The 20285-nt window shown below is 40.2% G+C and overlaps 1 protein-coding gene across 2 annotated transcripts; it reads right to left on the reverse strand.

Annotated features, from left to right (window-relative positions):
* Positions 1-1732: 1732 nt before the first annotated feature.
* On the reverse strand, positions 1733-20081 carry rc3h1b (ring finger and CCCH-type domains 1b). Of its 2 annotated transcripts, none has more exons than XM_042498356.2 (20): positions 19933-20081; positions 17161-17580; positions 15118-15238; positions 12961-13200; positions 12645-12820; positions 12146-12346; positions 11819-11951; positions 10733-10851; positions 10324-10436; positions 9974-10219; positions 9429-9643; positions 8433-8842; positions 8146-8304; positions 7834-7989; positions 7409-7631; positions 7100-7190; positions 6840-6930; positions 6270-6506; positions 5732-5835; positions 1733-5599 (listed from the first exon to the last, which is right to left on the reverse strand). In XM_042498356.2, exons 2-20 carry the CDS (start codon positions 17389-17391, stop codon positions 5443-5445), a joined length of 3423 nt encoding a protein of 1140 aa, XP_042354290.1. In that variant the 5' UTR covers positions 17392-17580; positions 19933-20081; the 3' UTR covers positions 1733-5442. The 2 variants fall into 2 exon arrangements, with proteins under 2 accessions (XP_042354290.1, XP_042354289.1); XM_042498355.2 differs by having other exon boundaries at positions 7100-7193.
* Positions 20082-20285: the final 204 nt, after the last annotated feature.

Here is a 20285-nt window from a genome sequence, read left to right on the forward strand (position 1 = left end):
CCAGCAGGAACAGATGCAGGTAACAAGTGGAGATGATGATGGGAGGAACGGCAGGGAGCACACATGGAGTGATCTGGAGAATCAGAGAAGCAATAATGAGTCCGAGGAAAAAAAGTCACGAGGACAAAAACACTAACAACATGAAGCAATCACTAGAGATGCTGAGCGCTGTGGCCGGTAATTACCACTTGGTGAGCGGGACAATCTGGCACTGGAGTAGTGGAGAGACGGGTATATGAAGTGGTAGTGATGAAATGTAGAACAGGTGTGCTCCTCTGGGTCCAGCGGGAAAGGTGACCACACCTCCACACAGACAAACACACACATAAAGAGCAGGAGACAAGGGGAGGGGAACACAGTATACACGAACAAAATAGCAGAGAACAAAGAACTACAAAATGTCACAGCCAGTGCTATTTTTGGCAGCATCCTATAGTATGACTTTTTCGGTGAAATTTTGGACAAGATGCCATAGTATGACATTTTTGTGCTATTTTGGATGACATGCTATAGTATCACCTTTTTGTGCTTTCTTGGACAACATACTATACCATGACTTTTTGTTCTATTTCATCTGATACGCAATAGTATGAATATGAAGTTTTTGGTGCTATCTTTTTGGTGCTACCATGCTATAGTATGACTTTTTGGAAAAATTTTAGAGGGCATGGTACAGTATGAATATTTTGTGTTATTTTGGGCGACATACTGTAGTATGACTTTTTTCTGCTTTTTTGGACAATAGGCAATAGTATGATGTTTTTGCACTATTTTGGATGACATACCATTCTGTGACTCTTAAGGCAACATTTTGGACGACATGCTATAACATGACTTATTTGTGCATGACATCTTTGTTCTGTTTCTGACAACATGCTTTAATTTAATTTATCTTGTGCCGTTTAACACATGGTACATATGTAGGCCTGTGCGGGTTTAGATGTTTGTCGGAGTTGATTGTAATGTATCTTTTTATTTTATTTGTTCAAATAAGGTCAGTGGTAAAACTGCACTAACAAGATACTAATTAAATAGCTGCTGAATACCAGAGAGAAAAGCAGTGAGCTATTCTCTTTGAAAATTTAAATGTGTTGTGTTGCACATTTGACCACACCCAACACTGATATCAAGGTGTACAGAAAACACCCTAGAGGCACTTTACATTATTACAGAAAGGGGAAAAAAGACATGTTCAACCACAGTTTAAGAGGTGCATAAGATTTAGTGGGATTTGGTGGCATCTAGTGGTGAATTGCAGATTTCAACAACTTGAAACTACTGGTTAGAATTCCTTCAGGGTTTTTCTCAGCAAGTTTTAACTGAGAGCTGAATAATCTACACAATCCAAGGTGATTCAAACTGCTAAAAACACAAAACAAAGCAGTGTTATGTAACAGATTAGTGTTAACCTGATGCTGCAGGTTGCAGGTGGGCTTGTAAGCACAGTGGCCAATGCAAAGACTCACATGCAAACAACCAAATCTATATCCAGTGTTTGGTTTGCCCTTTTTGGGCAACTACAAAAACATGGCAGTGCAACACAGCCATCTCCATGGACGAGAAACCGTTTCTTACAATATACAAATTGCTTACAATTATAATTTTTATGTAGTTATGCACAAAATAAAACATACTTGTATGAAATTCTATTTCTGCCAATATAGCCCCCTAAATCCTACACACAGTATCCTACTATACCCAGTTGAACACTTTTAAAAATAGCACACACATCCAGAGTTAGCAATATCATTTAATCTTTTCCCCTCAGCTTAGAATCACTGTTGTACATAAGTTACACTTTGTTTTCTCAATTTCACAGGTTCATTTTTTTTTCTCTTCAAACTTCCAGTTTGACCTCCCTCTCGTATCAAACGAAAAAAAAAGCAGATTGTATTATACAAAAATGCAAACCAATTTTCACACAGTGAATTCTCTTACAAAGTCATAAAATGGCGTAATAATGGCTACATCCACATTGGAGGAAGATAATTCTAGACATTCCTTAATGGAGTATAATATACATATAAAAACTTCTTTTTTCTTGCTGAAATCAAACCTGTACCTTAATTTAAGAGATATTTTACAAGGGAGTAATCATATAAAATAGCCATTTGCGAATTTCCCCAGAAAGTCAGGGAATAAAATGTGAGCCTCAAACAGCAGTAACAGAGTTCAGTGGTCGAGGGTGGGAGTGGAGGGGTTAACTGGTTATGTAAATGAGGGGTAGAGGCAGCAGTTCCACTCAGAAAACAAAAACACACAGGAGATTGAAATGAACATCTCTGCTATTCACTATATAGTAAACCACCCCATACGTCATTGTATGTCAGTTCTGCTAAGCTAAAGGCATTTTTGGCTCATTCTGACCCGCTGGGACCCATCAGGTAGAATCAGCATTTGTGATACTTTCAGTTGACTTGCTCTTAAAGAGAAAGTGAGAAACCATATATTAAATAATCATCACATGTTGCCAATTCATGGCATTATAACAGCAGAAGTAAGCTGGTGGGCCAATTTTATGTGAATACTTGTCAAAACAGAACAAAACTATTGTGTGACTGTCACTCAGATACTCTTTTAGCTCAGGTCAGATGATGCATTAAAGACTGTAAGACTTGCAGGTCAGTAAATTCACTCAACTAGTGCAGAAACGAAAAACAAGAGAAAGAGAAAAAAGAACTACAAACCGAGCTAGGTCAACAACATTTCCGTAAAAAATAATGAACGCATTTAGCTTCTATTCTTGAGATTATTGCATGTCGCTGTTTTACATGACTTATCAAAATGGGGGGAATCTTCTTGAGTCAATCTGTATGACTCTAAATCATGCCAATTCACTGTTAAATAGTATTTTTGAGATCACCTCATGCTCACTAAAGCAGACAAGGAGCATTTCAAGAGGATTTAAGGCCAACCTATCATCAGAGACTTCCTGAATATCCTCTTTGGGGTAGGGGTGGGAAAAACCCCCAACACTTTTATAATACCTCCAAACTATCACCCAGAATAGCACACTTTGAGGAAAAAAAACTCAGGGTACATTTTCTACAATACAATCTAGCACACACAAAACGTCTCCATAAATTTTCCAAAGTTACAGAATTTTGTCTTCTTCGGAAGCATAGTCTATAAAGAACATCTTTGTTTGAACACAAAAGATTAAGTGAACACACATCAATGCGCACAGAGGTCCTTCGTCTGGGAAAGGATAAAGTCTGTGTTGGCAACCAGTGGACAGAAAACAAATCAAACAACAAAAAGAAACAAAAACATTTTGCTGATTCTAAATAGAGATCATTTAATATAAATGCTGAGCGAGTAAAATAAGAGGTGGCACATTAATAGTGCTTTAGTATATTAATGTATGTATACATACTCATATGTATAAGTGAGCTGTGTACCTAAACAATAAATGCAGCGAGGAGCAGCCAGAGGCTTGAAGTGTGGTAAGAAAAAAAAAAAGAAAAACCCAAACATCTACTATCATGGCGCTGACAAATTTGAAGAGATGCTCATTAAACAACCCAGATGAGGGACACAAAACAATTGTGTCTTTATTTATGTGACTCATCAGTCATTTGTCAAACTGTCAGTTACCCCCTCGTCCGACCAAAACGAAGGCTCTGTGTTAAACGGCTTGACCCAGAGCGTCTCTATCCCTCAATCGTTCGCACACAAGGACTCACTCGCTCTCAGCAGAGCTGTAAAACTGTAGCCCGTCATGCTAATTGTTTACAAAAGGCAAAGAGCTCTGTGTTGAGCGTCAGCAGTAAACAATTCACATGATGGAGAAAGAGCAATTATAGTGGTAATGGTGGTGATGATGACAGCAAGGTGTAAAAAGGATATTGTGATAGTGAAAAGAATATCGTAATACTCACCAATAAAAACGCTTCCATATGCTCACTGTGATATAAATTAACTTATCAAATCTCCTATTTGTGGAGGTTTATTTTGCTTTCCCCTCAGTAACCAACACTAACATCCTCTGCTGTAAACATGATTTCAAATGTACTGCGTAGCTAAAAACGCTACAACAGTTACCTTTCAAAGAGTACAAACGATACGTTTTGCTCGGAACCATTTCCATGACAGAGAAAACGACGCGCGTTCAGCTAAGCTCTACTGAGCCTTCACTAGGTAAGCCACACACCCCAAAATCGTAACAACGTAATGCATGAAAAAAAAATCAAACAAAACTGAACAAAAAACACAAGGGAAGGCAACTTCATAGAAGTTAGGAGAACAAATGACAAGATAATCCCAATGGGGAGGCCTTTTGTGTGGCCAGCCGAGAAGCTCTGAGGAGGGAAATCCTTGTTTTCCTCTTCGTTATAAAGACATTCACCTGACTCCTGAAGCGGAAAGATGCACTCCCTTTCAGCCCATTCGCGTACATTCACCCAAAAATAAACCAAATTTTTGAGCATGCTGTGAAAGAATCTCACAACGTAATCAGGCCAGGACTGAGCGCAGCCCTACAGAGCACAGGCGAAAGGCATTGCAACCAAACCACATCAGGTCACACCACGACCAAGAGAAGCACGTAGTAGATTCCCTTATAGAAAACATGTGGAAAGCTCATTATCAAAAAGACTTGGTGCAATCTTTAAAACAGAATGCTTCAGTTAAATATATAATATACTGCTTTCAAGTATGAAACAGACATATGATGTGTTCATAAAATGCACTAATAAAATCATACTTCTTGTGGCAGGTGAGGACGTGCATGTGTTGCAAAAGTGAAACACCTTGCGTCTCGGCTGAATTCTGGTGGAATACTGTACTGCTTTTCCCTCCTCAGATCATCTACATCTGGGCAACCACTTTTTTTTTACGATTCTGGGGTTGAGTACCAAGTGACACTCTTCTGCAGTTCCTACTATACCTTCATAGATAGTCAGATTGCATGAGAAGTTCCTCACAGTGCATATCATGGTGCTTGTTAATCTGCTGCTCTGTATCTAACCGTCCATCTACATGTGTGCTAGCACAACTTAATCAAACATCTTATATTGGGATAATGAAGAGATACTTGACTGTTATTGTGTTATTGTGATGTATGGGGCTATCCTTTTAGAGTGAAATTACAATACCACTGTCAACATCACCACCATTTTCTCTTTCTGATTCATCGATCGTGAGCCTTGTTTATCTATAATCCCAGTACAAAAAAAAAAAAAGAAAAAGAAAATTTACACACACAAGAAATGTTATCATATGCTCTGGTTTCCAGGCAAGGAAAGTCATTAAAAAAAGCTCATTCACAGAACAAAAAGAAAGAAAATTCATATCACGGCAGATACTGCTCATCTTCTAAATAGAATGGGTGTATGTGTGCCTGTGCATGCTTTTCAATTGAGCATCTTGAGAGTGTGTGTGTGTGTGTGTGTGTGTGTGTGTGTGTGTGTGTGTGTGTGTGTGTGTGTAAGTGTTTACTGCCTACGAGCAGGAGTGGACAACGCCATTCTTCTGCATCTCTGAACCAGTGGCACCTGGATCAGAGCACAGGTTCAATGCAGACGTCTTATTGGTCAGTGACAGCATGGACCCGCCCACTGCACTTTCTTGCAGACCGCTGGAGCCGTTTGACACCTCGCTGAATAACGGACAGAGAGAAAGACCCGAGTGAGAAAGACTGGGAGGGTGTCGGGATAATAATAAAACACGTCTGTTCAGCAGGATTTTCTCATATTTATGTTTAACAGCCAATATAAGTGTATATACCAACCCGAGAGCCAGGGAGATTTCCTCCAGCTGAGTCTTGTGCTCTGGTTGTCCGTTCTCTGCAGGTTTCATCTTGTACTGCTGCACATCATGGGCTACTTGATTTTCCTGGTTAAAGATGCACAAAACATGCTAAGTTGCTGGAAAGACCCCCTGATCAAGACTTGCTAACGATAAGTATCGTTCTAAAATCTTAAAGACTTTTCAACATTGCTTGAATCAAGAATACCTTCAACGAAATCACCTTTTTTGCAGGACTCCATGCAGGACTCTGTCCCTGGTACATATTCAGTTTTTTTTACATAACGTTGATCAAACTAAAACCTGTAAGCCATTATCTTTAATGACTTCAACCACAGCCAGATCACTACGACTGTTATTGTTGTATGCTCATATGTACTCGTCCTGGTGTTAAAAAATGCCATATTAAGCTGTACGGTGTTACCTAGCTACTAGTATCAATCATTTACCCCCCCACCCCAACCGTTCTCAGGACACATGGTTTCCTCGCTTACTGTTGCTTAACAGCCCACCCCTCTCACCAAAGCCATCTCACGGGTCCTCTTGCCGATCTCTCTCTCCACCTGGTGGAGCTCCAGGCTTAGCTGTTCACTGGAGACAGCTGCTGTACTTGCTCCCCCTGCTGGCCACTTGGGTTGTTGCTGTTGCTGCTGCTGCTGAGCTGCTGCTGCTGCTGCTGCTTGGCCCTGGCTGGGCTGCACAGGCTGGCCTGCCAATGCACTGGCCTCCCTCTGCAGCAGTAAAGAGTTACTGGCAGCCTGTAATAGTAAGACAGGAAGTGAAGAGGCTGAGTGTGCAATTTGGAAATTTCTCGCAATCAACAGAGGAAATGCAGTGTGAAATGGAAGACTTGTTTTTGGAAAATTAATATTTCAGTGTTGACTGCATTTTTTATAGTGGCCGGGCAGCATGACTGCCAAATGCTGTTATATATATACCTCCTCATTTATTATATTAAATAGCAGGAACATAAATATATAAAATATCAAATCATCTCTAGAATTTCAAAAACAATTCTACAATAACTTAAATATTACAAAATCTTGTACAATTTTTAAAATCATTTATGTATTTTCAGAGAACATACACACCTCCATGCTTCGCATCTGGGTTTGTTGGTTGATCTGCTGGTTGACCTGCTGCAGCTCAATCTTTAACTGTTCTCTGTCTGCCATAGGAAGGCTGCGAGGGTGAAATACAGTACAAAATTTACAAAATCTGCAAAAACCTTTTTTACAAGCCACACATTTTCATTTTCATGCATGCATTTCTGATATTTTCCCCAAGATGTGATTAGTATTATCATCATATGAATATTAAAAAGATGAAGTCAAACTAATGCAGGCCTCACCGCTCACTGAAGTGTCCCTGAGTGGAGGCGGCAGTTGGGTGGGAGGGGTATGAAGCTCCACCCCATCCTACATGGCTTCCATATGTGTATTCTGCTATACACAAGGTGGTGAAACGGTTGTCATGACAAACGGTTGCAAAAATTCAGTTTAAGACACTGGAGTGAACAGTTTGAACAAAATCTGCGGGGCACTCTGTCAATACCTGCAATACCTTACAAAAGAAGTTTCATTCTTTCTGACATGAGGAGAAGGGGATCTATTATTATTAATATTAACATATTCATATGTTGTCTGCACGTTTTTTTTACCTGGCATGGCCATATGTTTAGAGCTCGGGTTTTGTGGAGTGGAGGCCATAGCCTGCACAGGGCCTGTGGTCTGGTAACCCGTCTTTGAGGTGCGGGAGATGGCGCCGAAACGCGACACAGTGGGCTGAGGGCCAAATGGGATGATAGGGTCATCATCTTTAACTTCTGCACCCCTCCGAGGAGCCTCCAGAGATGGTTCCCTCAGACCCTTTGCCTCCGCGTTCTGTCAGACAGAGAGGATATAAAAAGTAAGGGTTAGTTTATCAGAGATCTGAGTAAGAGACTAAGGGGGAAACATGTCAGAGGCTTGTATTTTGTTTTATGAACCAACCAGAAGGTATAAGCCCAACCAAAATGTATGATTTCCCAACCCTAATGGGAAAATACTGAAATGGTTACTAACAGAGTTATCTATCTGAACTCACCATCATGTCCATGGTACCAGGAACCATAACGTCTTTGGGTTTGGCGTCCTTTGTGCCAATGTAAGAGCCGATGGTCTCACAAGACCAGGGAGAGTACTGCCCTGCATAATCAGACTCTCTGCATTTCACCATGTTTTTGGAGCTCTCCTCACCATACTGCAGAAACAGAAAACACAGAGAGTGCTATCAATAACAATTACATGTACTCACAGTTCTTTGGATTTTGAAAAGAAATGTATCAAATCTTACAGTGTAATGCCTGTGTATTATTTGAACGGTAACAGAAATGCATTAAATTCGCATTAAGCTAACCTCTGGGGGGTAGTCGCTGGGAAAGGGATGAGGAAGAGTGGGGGAGGCAGCGAATGGTGGAGGGGAGATGACTTTTCTTTCCTCCAGCTGTGATAACAGCTCCTGCCGACGTCGGTGCAGGTAGTCCAGACTGGGCTGTGAACCACTATATGATGGTCCCTGAAACACACACACAGAAATATTGCTGCTGAACTGCTAGCCTTTATTTGAGTGTTTTGAAACTAGACTGGCATCAAAAAGAGTTCAAGGAAAACTGCAAAAATGAAACACGATCCAAATAAACTCACCCTGACGTAAGCCCTCATAGGGGGAGGTTGGGCACCTGGTGTGTAGTAGCCATCAGGAGGGTATCTATCACGGCCACTGGGCTCCTGGTGGTAAAGTGAGTTAGTCTGTCCTGCTGATTGAGGGGGGATATCCAAAGGTGCAGGACTCATCCTGACCAGGCCATCCCTCTGAGATGGGTAAGGCTGTGGGGGAGGTGGTGGGCCAGTGTAGGTGCTGTGGCGACCACGGTCATGGTGTGAAGGGTGAGGGTAAGAGAAAGGTGGACCAGAGTGAGGGGCCTGGTAGGGGCGCTCTGGAGGGCCGTAGCCAGGGTAGGGGTCCTGGTAAGGGGGTCCTGATTCACTCGGGGGAGGAGGGTTACGCATGTAATCCCGAGGGACATACTGTGGTGGTTGTTGGTAGGGGTACCCTGAGAAATAAATAGCAGACAATTATTAACATTTCTATCTTAATTCAGGGTTCCCACACATTTTCATGGACAAAATTTAAAATATTTTCCATGACTTTTCAAGTACCCAAAATTATATATATATATTTTTTTGCTCCATTTGCCCAGTGATTTTCAATCTTACAGATTCATTATTTCAGCGTTCCACACGATGTGTTCAAGGACCTTTGAAATCTGAAAATCCAACAATAGTCCAACTGTTTTTACAGTTTCTGGCTATGACAAATGGTGTAATTTGGGTGATTTTAAATAAATGGTTTCAAGCAAGCTAGGTTTTTGAAGAAAAAAAAATTGTCTAATTTTTTTTATAATTTACAAAGAGAAACCATTTTCTTAAAAAAAAAATAAAAAGAAAGAAAGAAAGAAAGAGAAAAATCTCCAATGTGCCTCTGGTTTTGGAGGCCATGTTTTCTTTAAAAATCGGCAGCATTTTTTACTGCAATTTTAAGTATTTCCATGTTTTTTTCCCCAAACTTTCAATGATTTTTACTAATTTCCTGAGTTTTCATAAGTTCGATATGCATCATTCAGTTTTCTTGATCCCTACCTGTGGGATATTGTGGAGGCTCATACTGAGAAGCAGAAGGTGGTGGGCGAGTGTCATAGCACATCTCAGGGAGCTGTGGCTGCGGATACACTGGTGAACCTCTGGGTACTACAGTCATGTGCTTCACCCCCGAGAGGTGGTCCACTGGCATCCTTGGGTGGGCCATGGCATGAGGTGGCAGAGGCATACCAGGTTTGGGCAGCACAGGGTCAAGGCTGCAGGAATACATGTCAGATTAAAAAAAACATGACAGATTAAGTCACTGATTAAAAAAAGGGGGGATTGCATATTACATTGCATATTTCAATTTTACTTTATCTTTGGGCATGCACATCTTTTCCAAAGTCCGAGTTCATGATGAAACATAACAAAATTTCAGGCTGTATCCAACCTGCTCATTTAAGGTAATTTAATTTATGTTTAGAGAAAAGAAACAATGAAATCAGTTGGTGTCCATCAGAAGACAAATCTGCTGACTTGATGGCACACAGTTGCCTGTTGTTTGGTTGCCATTCATTTAAATGTAAAAAGAAGGCTATACTCACGCATCTGGTGGTGATCCGGGAGCACTGGGACTCCCTCCATCCATCTTCACTGGTTTGCGCAAAAGTTCGTACGGGACTGTGTCGGTTCCACGGGCAATGAGCTGGGGCAAAGAGGGACCACCACTGCCGTTGGATAGGGGTGAAGGCTTCCGGGTCATTGCTACATCAAGAGGAAGGCCCTCATCTGGCATGAGCCCTCCAGAGCCAGGGAGGCGAGCTGCCAGACGCTTATTCATCTTACGATACCTGACAAATATTAAACACAATACAAAGATTTCAGAAACACAGAGTGGTGAGAAAACAGACTGCAATGTCTCGTTTAAATGCTGCATGCTATTTGCCAGACTCACTTTTCCAGTTCTTCCTGAGAATGAGCAAAGGTACAGCTGGCCCCACGAGGACAGCCTCCTTTCTGCTTCATGTCACGACACATGTATGTCTTGTACTTGCTGTGCTGAGGAGGCTAAAGAGAGAAGTCAAGTGTTATAGAAATGGAGAACACATAACTTTCTGTGCCATATTTCAGGATGTACAAACAGAGCTGAATACTAACTAGTGGTGAGATTTCACCGTACAGTTAGAAGTAGGTGATACTATCAGCTCGTCATGTGTACTTAAACGTGTGATGAACAACACTCTCCCCTCATTTGATGTCATCATAGTAATGATGGTTGGATCTCCAATGGGTGTAAACTGGAATGATAATGCAACATACAAGGGATGGGACGCAGCTCTTTTTGTGGTCCAATGGACACTGACCTGTTGAGGGTCCGCTCCTTTCTTGCTGTGGTTCTGGATAAAGTCCACCAGGCCGTGCACCACTGTTTTAACTGCTACCAACCCTTTCTCAAGCTGCTCCCATGTGGGAGGGGGAGCATCTGGGGAAACAAATGGAAATTAGAAACACTGTAAAGCTGTAGTTGTTGTAAAAATATTTTTCATATCTGCTAAAACTCTCTGCATCCACACAGAATCTGTAAAAAAACAAAAAGTTGTGTTTCTCTTCTCCTTGAAGCTCCTTTAATGGCATTACTGCACCTGAATGAAAAATGATCAGAGCTGAGGAGTCTCTAACACAGCTGTCCTGTCAATCACTGCTTGTGAACTGCTGTCAATCAAGGCTGCGCTTATCAAATATAAATCATTATTCTTTAAATGCCTTGCCTGTTTCTCGCCCCAATTGTTTTCAGAAACATGTGTTAGTATCCTCTTTAGCTGTAAAATGAAAAGGCTGGTCCAGCCAGTTGGCAGTGCTTGGTCCTTGGGTTAGCTATTGTCAACTTGACATCTATTGACAGCTAAACAGTATGCTAAAATATGTTTCAAAAACATTTGAGGTGAGAAAAAGGCAAAGCAGTAACAGAATTCTGATATCTGATCATCATTACCTAGTTTGAAAGTTTGACCAAAGTGCAGCGACAGAAGTGATTGAGATACATGACTCTTTGGCTCTGATTTTTGTTTAGGCGCACTGTGATGGATTTTAGCAAATGCCAATAGACGCAGTATAAGGAAGAACACGATTTTTTAACATATTATCTGTCTAAAAAAATACTTTAAGTGGTGACAGTTTCAGCATAAATGACAAAAAGCCATAGCTTTATACCGTAATGAAACAGCTAGGCTCTGGCCAGGAGATATCTTGACATACTCTGACATCCCAGCTGTTTGTTTTAACAAAACTTATCAGACAACATGTATTTGAATAATACAAAATCTGTGAGAGAAAGTGTTGAAAAAATGCAACAGTCACTGTTTGGATTCCAACTTCTGATAATGCATGTTACTGAGTTATTCCTTACGTCGCTACAAAAATATCATTCCTAAAGTGTGGTAGTTTCTTACCAGGACTTGGATCAATGTTGGCTAATAGCTCCAGGTGGGGCCGCAGCCTGTTGAGGTTGGCTGGGTCTCCGGTCCTCTGTAGCGCAATCGTCAGCTCCTGGACACTCTGGGCAAAAGACGCCGGGGTCTGCAGCTACGTTGGAAGCATAAAAAAATGGGGATTAAATGCTTTGGTAGGTTTATAGCAGGTTTATGTAGCAACACGCTTTAATATAAGGAGCTTAGAAACTGAAACAAAGAGCAGAACACAAATCATTTATGAAATATGCCTTTATGAACCATGATGTAAAAAACACAAGATACAGGCAAAGCACAAACATTACACACCTTATCTATGATAGACTGCATGTGTGACTTGTGAGATTGATCTCCATATAACAGAGAAGACCACTGGTCAGGTGCGATGCGCAGTCCACCCTCCATGGCAATCTGAACTATCTGAGAGTCGTGCTCACGCCGCAGAGCCTCGTAAGTACGGAACTCCTCTTTCAGCTGCATCAGGGATGAGTCTTCATCACGTTTGGTCACCTGGGCAGTCAGAGGAAGTGGGAAAGCATGTATTTAATTATTTTTCTTTAGGTTTTTCCTACGACTCCTTCTGCAGAGAGCAGAAGGAGTACGGAGAGCAGCATGGGTTTCACAAGATATTGATTGACAGACAATAAAATGTCCATTGAGGAACTACACTTAATACATAGTGCTTGAAACGCAATGATGGAAAAAAAAAAACAAGATTACAACTCCAGTACCACATGAAATACAGTATTTGCCACAAAACTTTTAAAAATGTATGAAATTGTCTTCTGGTTCTCAGTCAGTGACATACCTTGAAGCAGGAGGCCCTGTAGAGGAGCTGCACCACATGGCCTATGCTAGTCTTAGAGGCCTGCGGGAAACGTGGTTCAAGCCTCTGGACTACAAAAAGAACCAACACCTTCCTGGACAGCGCAGAGCCATCCTCTAGAGCAAGAAGGACCAACTTCAGAGCTTCCTCCTGCATGGCTGAGAGAGGAAAAACACAAATATGAAAACTATGAGTAACAGTGGATTACCCAATGTCAACATTTATAGATTAGATGCGGACTGCTTCTTCTTAGTGGAACATGTTTGTCTCACTTTGCAGGTGATAGAAAACGACCTACCTGGGCCTAGAAACTGACACCCTCGTGCACGCACAGCGGCCCACAGATTGGAGGAGAGCTGCTGTGGATTTTGGTGCTGCAAGATGAGTTCAGTGACAGTTCGCTCACCCAGAGAGCGGGCAGCTCTCATGGCTCTAACACGGCCTTCCTCCTCCACCAGCTGGCAGTGGACCAGAGTTACCAGTTTCCTCTGCATGGGTCGACTCAGCATGCTCTGGGCCGTGCTGCTCAGACCCACACCTGAAGAGAGATCAGACAAGACAACTTGTAAACCAAGTGAACATATACTAAGATAACTAGCAGAAACTAATGCAGTCCTGCAATAAATCCTACCTTTGTGAAGGTTATTCTGTAAAGTGTTTTGGAGAGCTGATGATTAAACTTTGATTCTTTTGGAAGATACTGTTGCACCTCTGTGGCTACTTCCCCTTTTAAAGTCCTTCCTTGCAGTAAAATCTCACGTAAATCTGATCGGGTTAATTTTTTAGCATCAAGGAATTGCATGAAAAAACACAGAAGATATGACCAACTTCACATTACATAGAGATGCTCATTAAAAAAAGACTGAAGACTATTGCCAGATGATCATGTTACTTGGTATGAGAACTGATACTTCGATAACAAGTTGATGCCAAAATTCAGAAAAAGTGACGGTACTAGTTTTTCTGCTGTACTGCAGTAACCAGCAGTGCACTTATTCCGCACCTGACAGGGCTGCGAGCAAGCAAACAAGTGTACTGGTCAGCCAAAGAAAGATGAAAAACACCAACTTGCATGAAAGAACGACAAGTCGTTGAAGATGGCAATAAGTTCAGCTGCAGTGAAAGCTTCTCCTCGACTCATTAAAAAGAAGTGTGGCCAGAGAGTTTGCATTTTAATTCTTTGCAATGGGAGCGCTGTGTGTTTACACTGTTCTACAAACGGCAGCATGACCAGGCACTCAGCCTCAAGTCTGTGCTGAGTGCTGCATGTTTAGCACTTTTTGTGGTTGCCAAGAGTTGAAAAATGTTTAAAAAATAACTGAAAAATAACCCTAACCCTAATCCTTTGGAAAAAACACTGCATTTCTCACTGTCACTTTTTCCCCAGCAATCCAAATACAGTGGAGAAGGGGTCGGACAAATAGCCGACCACAAACACCAACCTTCACATCTCACATGTACAAGTGCTGAACAACAACAATGGAGGTGAAATAGTTTAATATACTGTTGGCTTCATGTTTTCCAGCCCACAAAATCTCATAAACCCACACAGACTCGTACTTTACATTCGAGCAAGTTCACTGAGGGTAACTAAAATTTAAATAAAAGTGTTTGTATAGTACGGAATTTATGGTTTTATTTTTTACCATGGTAACAATACTGGGTATTGAGAAACGTGGAACTGCTGTGGTATGATAAAGCCTGCAGATTTCTTGTTTTGAATAATGTCAGGCACAGTGGAAGGATCAGCAGCAAATACAAGTGATGGCATTATTTAGTGTAATTTAAGTTATGATTCAAACTATTTCCCTATATTTAAATAAACTGATAAAAATATGTAATATATTTGGGTTAAGCTGTGAGAAGAGCCTGTTCAGCCCATTTCAATGAGAAATAAATTTTGTTACAAGCCTTTCAAGATTAATCAATTACACAATCGTTCTCATTTTCTCTCAATCAGTCAATCAATAAATCCATCAAATTCAATTATCATCATGGCAAATGATTGGGGAAGTTGCCTAAAATTTGCAGCTGCAATGTCCACAATACATTTACTGCGGTTTTAATGTGATTCTGCCGGGTGATGTCATAATCACAACTTCGTAAGAGGAAATTTTCAGACAGCTCACAATTCATGAGTTGTTAACTTATATTTTTAGTCCTGTTGGAAACTACTGATTACTCTTTATATAAATAAATATTTTCTAAGCCTTTCTTCTTCCTCACATGACACTGACATGCAAACAAACACTTCTGAAAAGGGAACGAGCCCATGTGCATTAACAGTCACCTAGCTGCTGTGTTCTCACATCTTCAACCGCTTCAATGCCAAGAATATTTAGCACTGGACTTCCCATGTTTCATTTAAAGGCAGCAAGAGTGTCAGCAGATCATAATTAAGGTAGAATAAACTACTAAGGTAACAATCATGCATTTGTGTGTGTGTTTGAAGCACCTCTGGTGTTGCTGAGAGGTTTGAGGTAGAGGGCCAGCTCCTCCACACACTGCCTGGCCTCCTCATAATGCTGCGAGTCCTCTGGACTTGTAATCAAGGCAACTGGCTGAGCCTTAGGAACCTGCAGCGTGACACAGAGAGGGAAAAAAATTAGCAAAAGCCATAGCAATAGATGAAGCATTGTAATACAAAATATATCTCAGCTGTGATGTAGTGTATGGAACACACAGTCATCATTTCCTTTTCACTGACTTAATTATCTGCTAAAACAGCTGAACTGAAATGGGTCTCACAATTAATTTAAAAGAAAATACGTATTTGTGTCTATATTTTGCAGGTGTATTTTGGCACAGAGGTTAAATGTTAAGATGTCTAAAACATGAAGAAGAATTTTCTTTAAGCTAAAAAAATCTACAAACTTAACCTAGTTTAAAGACTTGCTTTTATGTGATGTCGTCATTTTTTAAATTCAGCGATTTTAGTTTGTCTTCATTTTTTATTTCTTTCTTGATCTTGTTTAATTGTATTACTATTACTATTATTTCTGTGTTTACTGCTTCTACTCTTTGAATTGTATTTACTCTTATTGGTATGGCTTGTTATTGGTTTTTTTTCCTATCTCTATTTGTCATTATCATCAGTCTTCCTTTTAATATGTTTTTGTCATATGCTGTCTTTTATGTTATTTTTCTCTTGTTTAATTCTCCTTTAAAATATATCTGGCCTTTGGTCAGCAGTATTGTTTGGCTCTTATAGTTATATTGCCTCTGCAAGAAACCCTTCTTGCTTCTGCTTTGCCTTGTTTGTCAAAGCACTTTGTAAACTGTTTTTTAAAGGTGCTATAAAAATAAAATTATTATTATTGTTATTATTAACATTATTAACAAAACCTAAAATTTAGAATAAGTGAAAAAATTATGATACAACTGCCCTGTGTCCTTTAGCTCTTTCTTAACAACTCCCTTATCATCCCATTGGAGACATGGTGTGAGGTGACTATTACAGTGTGCTCCACTAATTATTTAGTCTTCCCTGGACCTTACTTACATTACTGTCAGACCAAGGAAATATGTCTGACAAGTAAAACAAAATTTCACATTTTGAGAACCACATTATTTTACTGACAGCTTATACTTCATTTTCTGTATGTTAAGTCTTATTGAACTGCACCTATCCCTGTTGACAATACAAATAGAAACTCTTTATAACAAAGCCCAGACACTGAAGAGAAGCATTTCTCATCATGCTTGTATTTTCACACTCAGGCTGTGCAGTATCACACTTTGTGAAAGGCACTGTTCAAGCTTTGCACTGGCCGATTTAAATAACCATCTGGGATCCACTAAAACTATTAAAAATAATCATCTTCACTTTAGAGCTTTTGCTTTGATACTTACCAAAACAGCATGCAGCTCTTGTCATGTTCATGAACGACAGATCTATCATAACAACTTACATTTCTATCAGTGATATTCATTAGATTGGACATTGTACCCTACTAATCTGTAGAAGCATTGATATGCAAGGAGCTCATCTGAGAGAGAGGACATCACAGTCATGACTGTATCAGACACACGACAGGCTTATAGTTGATAGACTAACGTTATCCATTATTATACAGTGTCCACCTGGAAACTTGGCTAACAAAGCCAAAACACCATTAGCTGTGCATCACCCTGTTGGTCAAACACCGTCTCAGAGAGATACAGCTTCACTGATTGCGCCAGCACTCAGTAAACCAACAGAATTTAAGTCATTGCTTAATGACTGAAGTGTGACTCATAAAGGAATCTCCAAGCTATGTGCATCATGTAATAGCCCGTGCATGACGCTTTGATACAGCTCCTAAACAGTAATTACTGGAAACATTATACTGTCAAGATGGGAACGGTATCTTAAATTGTTGTACTACTCAAACACATCCACAAGCAGTTATCCTTCATCACAGGCTGGCATCAACAAGGACTCTGCATAAATATTGTCAACGCAGGATCTCTGTCATAAATTGCCAAGCAAGTGCACAAACACAAACACAAGTCTTACCTGGCCTCCCACCAGCTGCAACAGGGCTGTGTTGACAGGTAGCTGCTCGATGTCTGTGCTAATGGCTGTCTGGTCAAAGGGACAGGCCTTACGGTGCAACTTGTTCAGGCACATCTTGCAGACAGTATGTCCACAGCCCAAGCTGATGGGCCGGCGAACAGTCTCCTCAAATGTCTGTGTGCAGATTGGGCACAGCAGGAACTCTGTCCATTGTGGTGCTTGCACTGGCATGGTTATATGTTGATGGGACAAGTGTGTGTAAAGGTATGTAAGCTTTAACACAGAAAAAAATCTAATAATAATAATATATTTATATATATATGGAAGATTCCACTGGAATCAAGAATTTTTCTTCCGAACTCAATTGTTCTTAAATGTCCTCACACATTGTGGATTTTGGATCACATCGCGTGATGAATACTGTAAAAGAGAAAGAGAAAGAGATAGGATTAAAATTCTGAAAATTTTCACCAATTTAAACAGTTCTGCATGCAAAGCTAAATGTAGCTCACTCATTCTTTTTGTCTATATTCCAAAATTATCTAAATGCATTAACTAAACATGATTATGTTTTGTATGATGGCATCTGTTGTTAAAAAATGCATTGAAGGCAGTGAGATGACATATACAGGAAATCTTCCCTGCCCCATGCAATGACTCTGTACCGACCTCACCTGTCTAACAAAGAACTGTCAGCTCTATTGTTGCTGTCCCAATTGAACTCCTCTCTGTTTTGCTGTTCAGTAACCATGACTAATGATTGAGAAAATTGCTCTGCAGGTCTAATGTACAGAATCCTTTATTACAATTTTAATATGACTCTGCCATTAAACAAACAACCTAGCAATGTCATAATCAAAACTTTATCGAAGGACGTTTTCAGACAGCTCATAGTTCACGAGTTGAAACAGATGCTTCATCTTTTTAAAACATTTAGCGCCATTGGAAATAACAGATTGCTTTTATACAGATAAAACTGTTATTTGCCCCTTTCTTATTCCTTGCATGACACTGACATGCAAATAAACATTTTAAAACAGAGGACAAGGCCACATCCATTAACAGTAACCTTGCTGCTATATTCACACATTTTAAACCACTTGCATGCCAAGAATATTAAATACCGGACTTGCAGTGTTTCATTTAAATACAGCAAGTGTGTCAGCAGATCATAATTAATGTAAAACAAACCACAAAGGTAGCAATCATGTGTTTGTGCATGTACAAGGCAAATTTTGCACATCTCATTCTCACACTGCCTCACTGCATTCTTAAAACTAAAACTTGCAAATTTGCACACTTGTCTAATGTATACATACTGGTTGTATGTTACGCTATGGATTCAAAATTTTTATATTTTTTAAAGTAAAGGTAGGTTAGGTAAGGTAAAGCATACTTTATTGTCTCATAGGGATTTTTTTTTACTCAAAGCTACTGATCATACAATATAGACACAAATATAGTAATACATAAAAACACTAGCACTGCGTGCCTAAATTCATTTATTCCATAAATGATAAAAGTGTTTGTATTTATTATATATTGTATGTAGAGTGCACTACAGTATATTCTTTACATTGTATATTCTATAGGTGTTCATCTAGTTTTTAGAGAATATACTTAAGTTTAATTTTCTACTGATACTTCTTTCTTTTATCTATCGATGTACCTATTATGACAAAGAAGGTTTCTCGTGGGAAAACAGATACGTTACAACATAAAAACGCCTAAATCTATTGTTGAATGTCTATTTTTCTTGGGATGCTCGCTACTATGTGGTGTTTAGACGTAACACAAAACGAAATTGAGAGTAAAAAATGAGGTGACACTGCAGTTATTTGTATGATACAGAGGAAACAAGCGACGGGGAAGGATCAAAACAACTGCTGTGTGGCCTACTTAGAGGAGCTGGTAACCACTGTGACTATGGACAAAGGGTCCTGGAGAGGCTAACAACCAAGTCCCTCTGCGCTATCTAACTTGATCTGAGGCTAGCGTCTGCTAACATCGTTGAAAAGCATTAAGCTACAAACAATCTTATTTTTGACCAACGACTTCTTGGCTGTAGTCATTTTCACTGTTAGATTGACGTTATATATCCATGTAATGTTAGCTAGCTAATTGTAGGCAACGTTAGCTTAATGTAAGCAAGCTAAGCTAAGGGTGGCTAGTTTGCTAGGCTGGCTAATGAGCAAACGTTGTCCGATTAAAAAAATACATACAATAATGTCAGATCCATTGTGGGTTATTTGTGATACATTTATAATTCGCGATGTCTTTGCGGTCAAGAATCTCCCACACTACCAAGACCATTAGTTACTGTATCGTGTATTGGTCAAGGAAACGATAGCTAGAGAAGAACCAGTGACACTGAAAAGTGGAGCCATTTGACTTGCAACAGCGAGATTATGTAACGCTAGCTTCCGAAACTACCCAGCAACCCAACTGCTTTGAAAATGTATTTGATCTCACTAAGCACGCTGATTTACTTAAGTTCGCAATGTTCAGAAACACACTAGAATTATTTTTTTCATCACAATTTCACAACACAAATGCTATTCTCGTAATTGCTCGGCTGAGCACATAAGGCTAACAGCCTAGCGAACAAACCACACTCCTCCCTCTGCTAGCTGTTAGCTTGTAGCTAGCTCCTTTTTGGTTAGCAACAACTAACCATAGCTATGCGTCACAAATGTGCCTAAAACAAAACATGCAACTTCTACGGGTACTTTCCACCAGGATATATATACGATTATTGACGATACTACTCACTCATTCCAAAAGACTTGGAAGATTTTCATCTTTCTTTAGGAAACTGTTGCGATATTTTCTTGCCATGTCGACTGTGCAGCTTAGCTGCTGCCGAGGTTTGGGGAGGGTGTCAACTCGACAACAGACCAGCTAGCCGGTTACAGCTAGCTGAGCAAGATGTGTGTATGTGCGCGCGCGCGTGAGTGTGTGCCTGTGTGTGTGTCCTAATGGCGCCCTCTGCTGGCGGTGCACCGCATGCACAGGCACAACACAAAACTGAGCTGAAACAAAGAAGTAGGGTCAGGTAGTCAGGTAATTTGCGACACTTTACTACTTTTAGAGTTAACTTTTTTTTTCAAATTGTGTGCTGAACT

This window comes from Plectropomus leopardus, chromosome 12 (genome assembly GCF_026936395.1).
Source record: "Plectropomus leopardus strain MGB_pleo_1.0 chromosome 12, ASM2693639v1, whole genome shotgun sequence".
Lineage (NCBI taxonomy): Eukaryota > Metazoa > Chordata > Actinopteri > Perciformes > Serranidae > Plectropomus > Plectropomus leopardus.